At 38.9% G+C, this 8,301-nt stretch overlaps 1 protein-coding gene across 1 annotated transcript in view; it reads left to right on the plus strand.

The window, feature by feature from the left end:
- The window catches only part of LOC143286800 (uncharacterized), a 30,181-nt gene extending 23,986 nt beyond the window's left edge, over positions 1-6,195 (plus strand). The window contains exons 5-6 of the mRNA XM_076594593.1: positions 1,248-1,322; positions 1,893-6,195. Coding sequence (XP_076450708.1) covers positions 1,248-1,322; positions 1,893-1,986 — 169 coding nt within the window. The 3' untranslated portion in view covers positions 1,987-6,195. The remainder of the gene's footprint in view (positions 1-1,247; positions 1,323-1,892) is intronic.
- Positions 6,196-8,301: the final 2,106 nt, after the last annotated feature.

The raw sequence follows: 8,301 nt of genomic DNA on the forward strand, positions 1-8,301 counted from the left end.
GTAATTTGGGTATGAGTTTCTTAAAACTTGGATTTAGCATACAACCAAAACCTGAAATGTAGGAAATTAACCTAGAAAAGTAGAATGTAAAGTTCATTCCTTTTCCAGTATGTGATCATATAATGATTTTTTTCTTTGTGTCTCTCTTTCTATCTGAATCTTTCTAAATTACAGTATCTTTAAGTCCCAGACTGGCAGAGTGTGTGGATGTGCTTACACTACATATATGTTTTTCCATGAATGTGCTTTAATCACCTAATAAATATGAACCAATACATTAGATTTATTAACTGCTGAGCAATGACAGTAATCTGTTCCCTTTCTAACCCTTTCTTTCCCTTTTTGTTTTGCTGGCAGTATTCTGGTTAATTGAAAATGGCATACTATAAAAGTATGATACTTTCATGCTGAATGAAAGAGCAAGGGTGAAGTCAGGCCAATATGTCATTTGTTATTGACTAGTTAAAAAATATTGATCAGCAGTGAGGAGCTTCAGAGAGCTTCTAATGAAAGGTTTCATAAATTCATCACTGCTGCCTTTCTCCCTTTCTGTTGCTGAAGTTGAATATACTAATAGATTGTTCACTGAGACAAATTATACAGTTTGACATCTCCGGTAGATTGGAAGATTGTGTGGTGAAATAAAGTATAATGATTGTCATCTCAGACATGATTAGTATTGGCCCTACTCGGTGTACAACAGTAGCTCTGGGAAAGTGCTTGGTCAGGGAGCTTTTATCTGCACACGGGACCGCGGTTTAACATCTCATCCGAATGACTAGCGTCCAGACCACCACTTAAGGTCTAGTGGAGGGGGAGAAAATATTGGCGGCTAAGCCTTGATTCCAACCAGTGCACTCAGATTCTCTCACTTCTAGGCAGACGCGTTACCTCTAGGCCATCACTCCACATGACCTGTTATACACACACACACACACACACACACACACACACACACATGTGCACATGCATATGATCATGTGAGCTTGTGCATGCATATGAGAAGTAAAGGGAGTAAAAATAAGCTGTCATAGTGTCAGATTTTAAAAACATGCCCCCTCAGGTTAACAATAATGTGTTTTTGAAAGTAGGGTTGGGACAAAGTTAAGATGGATTAGGGTCCAAAATAGATCACACTGATCAGACTGTTTTCTTGTTGTGATACTTTAATGTGTACCCCAAAAGCAGCATGATGTGAAACAGCATTATAAATAATCCAGTGCCTTTGTGCTTATTCTACTGTTCAGGTTCCGTGATGAAGATGATGATGACAGAAACATGGAGGTTGGCTTCAGTCAAGTCATGAAGGAAGAAGCCAGAAGGTATGTGGTTTTTTTTGTTGTTGTTGTAATTGGTTTTTGTTGTTGTTTTTTCAGTTTATCATCAGTAATGATTCGTTAAACTTATTTGTCATTTTCCCTGGTTGCAAATAGAAATTTTGAATAAAAGAAAGAATATATGAATTTGCAAGCACCCTTGTACATTTATGCACATAAACACAAAAGGGACATGTACAGCATTGCAGTGACATACACACAGTGCACACACACACACGCGCGCGCGTTGTATTATCAGTTGTACACCCCACTCCAGTTCTGCAGAATAGTGCAGGCAAAACTTTTAAATTGTCAAGCTAAGTTAATTTTGCACCAGCATCCTTTAAAAGTTTAATTTGTCAGATTCTGGATATAAACTTATTTGTTGATTGAATATATAGAGATTTAATGCCTGACAGTCCCCCTTCCCCTGCCCACATATTTCCATGGGCTTAATATTACTCATGATACACCCTGAAAACAGTGCGAGCACAGTTGAAAGATTTGAAAGTAGGCTGTGTGAAAATCAGTTTTGATAAATGCTCAGACATTTGGCATTGTGTCTTGTGTGTGCAGTGCTCGCCTTGGCCTGCAAGAGGATCTGGAGGATATTCGTAAAGAGCAAGAAGAGCTGCGACTGAAAGCTTTGAAAAAAAAGAGGAGAACATGATGCATGCTCAACACCAGCTTCTGCATGATCAGCACTGTGTGTGGGCTTGACTTGGAAACTATTTTCTGCATCGCAAATGATGGTTGTGTACATGTTCAGTATTGTACCAGATTGAGTGAGAATGCATCTGACTGTGTTACTGGGATTATTCTGTGTGGAATGTGATAAATCCCCCCTCCCCCCTTCCCCCTCTTTCATTTCTTGAGTGTAAATACTATGTGTCTAAAAGAAATATGACTGCACGATTTACAGATGTGGGGGAGATGGTCACATTTGGTGTAACTGTCAGTGAATTTGGTCTGATCATTGTGACATTGACATCATCATTAGAGGATCATGTCTCAGCATCTGTTGAGGGAGTATGTTTCAGTCCTGATTAATTTTCCTGAACAGAAATGTGTTGTATTTTATTGTATTACATTTTGTCTCAACAGATTTCTGTGTGTGAAATTTGTGCTTCTCTCCCTAGGAGAGCGTGTTACTACAGTGCAGCAGTGACTGTAATTGTGTTAGTTTTTCTATCAGAGTGGAGTTTTCTACAGGATTTTTGTCAGGGACAACAGTTTTGTTGCCATGGGTTCTTTTATGTGCATTAAATGCATGCTGCACATGGAACTTGAGTTAGTCATCTCATCTGAATGACTACAATGTATGTTGTACTAGCATACTGCTTTAGTGCTTAGATGAGAGCATCTAATAGTATGCCATCAACTGAATTTTTTTTGTTTGATTTTTGTTAATGCTGCTTATCGTTCATCTGCACATTTCAGTGGCCATACTTTAGCTGTACGTTCAGAGTTCCCATACACAGCCACACCTGGGTTCGTGTGTTGCAGTCCCAGTGTTGGCAGTCCACTGTGAACTATCGATATTAGGTTTCCAGGCCACATACCAGGGGAGACCCTGCACTGTTGCTGAGTCACTTCGGTGGTATTCAATAGTGCCTGATCTGATTTAGCATAATTAGGACACCATCTGCTAAGCCCATACTGACAATAATAATCGCTTCGTTGCGGAGTCAGGCTGAACGAGTGTCCTTCCCACAGTATGACCACCATCATGTATGATCACACTGACTTCAGATCTTTTGCCCACGTTAAGCCTATAGTTCTTGAAATGAAATTCACCAAAACTTCAGGAGCAAATTAATTCTGACTTTTTTTGTTGTTGTTGAGATAAGCATGGCAAGTTCCATGTACAATGGGTTTGGTAAGTGTACAGGGTTACTGACAGATGCATTTTGGTACAAGGCTGAAATCAGTTGGATGACTTTGGATGACAATTTGGAGTGAGTTCATGGTGTGTTGTGACTTCAGGGACTTCGTGTTTCTTATGGCATTACTAGTCATCATCTCTGCCATACATGACTTGCCACATGTGTTTCATCTGTATATAATTGAATGTATGCACCTTTTTGTTTTAATTGGGTACAGGATAACTGTGCCTTTCAGATCACTGCCTTTGCCTTAGGTACTGCCTTCGTCAGTGTGTGTGGGCTATTCAGTGTTCTGCAACAAGCTGTTTTCTCACGTCACAGACAGGATTTGGGTTACTTTATAACAGGCAATTGTGGGCTTTGCAAAAGGCAAACATGTAAGAGAGAGGGACTGTGTCTGGTTTTCTTTTATGAGTGTTCTTTTTACTGAATTTAGTCATCAGCCATTTCTTGATCTTTGATATTTGTTTTGTGGAAAGCTTTATTTTCTAACATCCTTGCATTTGGAGACAGTGTTGGTCATTTTCTGTCATCCATGAATTGATATGATTCTTGTTGGTTGGATGTATTTTGGGTATGATAGCTTTGGGTTAATGTGAGATGTTTTGGAGAAACTTTGAAATTAGAAATATGTGCTGGTTAAAATGAAGACTCCCTTATCTACATGGAATTTTGCTCAGGAATGACCAAAGGATAACATCAATTTATCAGGTGTTGAATTTTTTTGAGCTGTCATTTCTGAATCATGATCAAGAAGTATCTACTGATTTAGTGTCATTATTGCACGGTTTGAGACCAGGTCTTGAACATTTTTTGTGACCATTGACATTATAATGGAGAGAATTTTAAGAGACATTGTAATGAGACAAAAGAGAATATAATCTTGACGAAGAGTGGCTTGTTCTTTTGTTTGTTTTCATATGTATTTCTTGTTCCATCAGAAATGAGAAGGGGGGAAAGGGTACAGTTTTATAACGTCTTTTCCATGTTGTTTTTTTTATATAGATTTATTGATTTGCAAATATTAACAGTTTAATGTTCGACAAAAAGAGTTGCTAATACACACACACACACACACACACACACACGCACACACACAGAGTCTCTCTCTCTCTCTCTCTCTCTCTCTTACACACACACACACACACACCAACCATGTGCATAAAACATGCACACACAACAGACAGGCAGGCATGTATGTACATGTCTATACATGTACATACATGCAATATGATACATGCCCCTTTTTTCCAAAGCAGGAACAAAACATTTTCATAAATGATAAATTGACTGTGTTCGCATCAGCATTTCAGTAGCTAGAGACATATACCATACACTAGTTGTCTGTCTATGTGCAGAATGGGACCAAAATTGGTGTCGTGTCTGCCTGTCTTTAGTACTTGACCATCAGTTCATACCTCATCTCTTTCTTGCTTTTTGTTTGAATCAGCAGTAATATTCATGGCATTGTACTGTACTTCCTTGTAACAACAGATTTCTCTGTGTGAAATTCAGGCTGCTCTCCCTTGTGAGAGCATATCGTCACAAACCAGTTCAACCCTTTCTGCTTTTTTTTTTTTTTTTTTTTTTCATACCCATGTCTGGAAGTGTATTGTCTCTCCTGGTAGAATGTACAATGATCATTCTAAATATGTTAGGAATTTTAAAAAAAGAAAAAAGCACTAATTACATTTGGTAAAATTTCATTCTTGCCAAATGATTAAACATGACGTTATTGATTATAACTATGATAATAACAAAAATTGCCTCGGAAAAAACATGCTTGTGCTAAAATTTTGTCGGTAGTTTGCCATGAGTTTATCAAAAGTTGTGTTCCCTTCCTAGTTGTTAAACATCAGTTGAAAGGTCAAATAAGCAGTTTGATGAATAAGGAGTCAATGGCCAAGCAGGAGTCAACAATCCACATTAAAACGTGCAATAGTGCTCATGCACTACATGGGCGCAGGGCAGAATAAGTTGGATTCTTTAATCAGCAGGTCTGCACATAACGTATTTAGATTTTTTTTGTTTTTTTTTTTTAATTTCTGTGTGGAACAACATTTTGGAAAACTACAAAGGAATAGAAATCTGAGGTTAACCCTCTGGATGATTGTACTTGTAAACCTTTAAAATCTGAGATGCCTGAACAACACTTTTACTGTTATATTTTTCTCTTTCTTTGAAAGGAAGTAGCTTGCTGAGGTACAATCAGCTTCTAATTTTCTTCATAAATTGGAGGCCAGTTCACTCGTAGCTTTGTTGTTGGACCCTCTTCTCCTGGTCATGGCATGGCCTTTCTTTTTTTTTCTTTTTTGTTGTTGTTGTTGTTTTCTTTCTTTGTTGTTGTTGTTGTTTTTGTTTTTTGTAGTTTCTTTGTAATTGATAATACGACCAGAAAGTGACACCCCCCACCCACCTCCCATCCCTTCACCTCCCTACCATGGTATGCTTATGAACCTGCTTTTTGTTTTTGAGCAGATTTCATTTTTGTGTTGGAAAAGATCTGTTGCAGCTTTTTTTTCTTTTTTTTCTTTTTCTTTTTTTCTTATTTCTTTTCTTTCTTTTTTTTACCAAGATACTTGAGAATGGTTGGAGACAACTGAGAAGTACAGGACATGAAAACATTTCCTGTTGTTCATAATGAAGTGTAGGTCACATGTTTTAATAGAAGACTGAAATGGAGAAAATTGTGTTTTGTGGCTGGCCATGATATGATTTCGTTTGAATGCTTTGTCAGATCACACATGTGGATGTCTGTTGCAATTGTTTTGTCATGGGTCAGTATCAAATCCTGTGTATGGAGAACCTGTGTTCTGTTAATGTTATGTCACTGTTCCCTGCACTTAACTCGTCTTCCCTCTGCTCCCTGTGATACCATGTGGGGTTTTTTGTTGTTGTTTTTTTTTCCCCAGTCATTACACTCCATTGTACTTTGATGTCAATATTTTTTTTTAAAGTCCATTATGTATGTTGGCTTATGGTGCCTTGAGCAATGTATGTCAAGATTAAAATTGTAAATTATATAAAAACAAAACTGAGTGTGGTGTGTATTTGTGTATGCATATGTGAGGTTGTATCAAATCATACTGCTGTTTACTATTTTTCGTATATCATTAAGAGTTAGATAAGTCACTGAAAACTAACACTCATATCAAATGCATTTAAGGTCACAATCGGTAATAAATACACAGACAGACACATGAGCGCGCGTGCGCACACACACACACACACACACACACACACACACTCAGCACTGGTATCTGACCTGTCAAAAGAAAAGTTAATGCTAAGAAAGTAACTAAAAAGATTTAACATTGCACTACTCACAACACACTTCTTCCAAAATTAGCTGAGTTCTCAGAATGATGCTTGTGTAGTGGGGTGTATGCTTCTACACAGGCAACAGAACATACTGGTTGAAACAATGTACTGCTATGTGGTAGACATCAGTGGCTTCTTAATACATGGATCTGTAGCATCAGGTATGTCGCCAAAGCTTTCCTTGAAAATAGGGGGGAAAAAAGATAAAATCAGCATGTTGATTGTGGCCGTTCCAACTTGAAAAAGAAGAAGAATGGCTCCAGGTATACAGTATGATGTATTAATGCAGGCAGTCGGCAGCTGGTTCCAATCACACACGATGATAGATCCTCTGGTCTCCATGACTCACTCTACTGGTTGTTGAGGGTATTGTCAACATCAAAGAGATGCTGTTGTTGATTCTGTGCAAGGCAGTTGTGTCTCCCCTACATTTCCAGCGGCTCCCTTTGTAGGGTGCCCAGCATTATCTCCATATAGCCAAGTATTCTAGCATTACAACTCCCTGAAGTGAATCTTGCCAGTACCATTGTTCTCTAGACCTGTTCAGGACCCTGTACATACTCTGGGATAGACCAGACCATAGCGATACAGGTTGCAGCTCTTAGCTTGAGGCTGTAGTGGCCTGGTAACAACGCATCTGCCATGGAATTGAGAGAACTTGAGCATGCAGGATCGAATCCCACACTCACTAGCATTCTCTACCCGTCTTCTAGACTTTGATTGATGGCCTGGATGCTAGTCATTTGGATGAGATGACAAACTGAGGTCCTCTGTGTAGCATGCACTAAGCACATTCAAAGAACCCACAGCAACAAAAGAATTTTCGATGGCAAAATTTTGTAGAAAAATCCACTTTGATAGTAAAAAGGAAAAAAAAGGGTAGTGCTGCACCGTGGTGACATGCTCTCCCTTGGGAGGACAGCCTGAATTTCACACAGAATTTTGCTATGACAAAAAAGTAATGCAATACAATACAATGTAGTTAGGTAAGTTTTGTTGAATGAAGCTGGAGGACCTTGCTTCCTGATGCTGTGATGGTAAAAAGTGTATAAGAGTGCTTGTAAAAAGGTCATCACCAGAAACATCTGTTGTTTGGGGCATTTCCTTGTGTAGGTGGAATACAGTTTTAAGTATTCCCTTCCTGGTGGGACTGGTGAAGCAGCATTTGCCAGGGTTGAACTCCAGCTGCCTGCCGTTCTCTCACTATTCAGGAGAGTCTGCCCACGTGCCTGCATTATCCTGTAATCTGATCTTTCTCAGTAGGAGGCTAGGCACTCATGTGAAAAAGCTTGCCAGAGGATGTTCTGAGTGCCTGATGGAGGTCATTGATGAGAGTATCTCACAGTATAGGAAGAGCAGGGGTCCTAGGACAGAACCCTGTGGCACTCCTGGTATTATGTCTGTGTACTCACAATGACTACTCTGCTGCTTCCAGTCTTCCTTAGCTTGAATCCAAGTGTTTATTTTCCATAGGCTCTATATAGTACCAGGGAGCATGGGGCACCATGTCAAAAGCCCTGTTAAAATCAAGAACATCAACTATTCTGCCTGAGCAAAGTTTTTGCAATCTCATGGATTGTTGACATCAGCTGTGTCTTATATGAATGTTTCCTTTAATACCTATAGGAGACCTATAGAGAGGAAGGAATTCTGTTTTATTGTCCCACCACACAAACTTTAATTGTTGACATCTAATTCAAGCATTAATTTGAACACTTGAATGTAATGTTTAAAGAAATACAAAGATGGAGAGGATTGGGGGCAAGTTGAAAGTTGAG

The sequence above is a fragment of the Babylonia areolata genome, chromosome 10 (genome assembly GCF_041734735.1).
Source record: "Babylonia areolata isolate BAREFJ2019XMU chromosome 10, ASM4173473v1, whole genome shotgun sequence".
In the NCBI taxonomy this organism is placed as follows: Eukaryota; Metazoa; Mollusca; class Gastropoda; order Neogastropoda; family Buccinidae; genus Babylonia; species Babylonia areolata.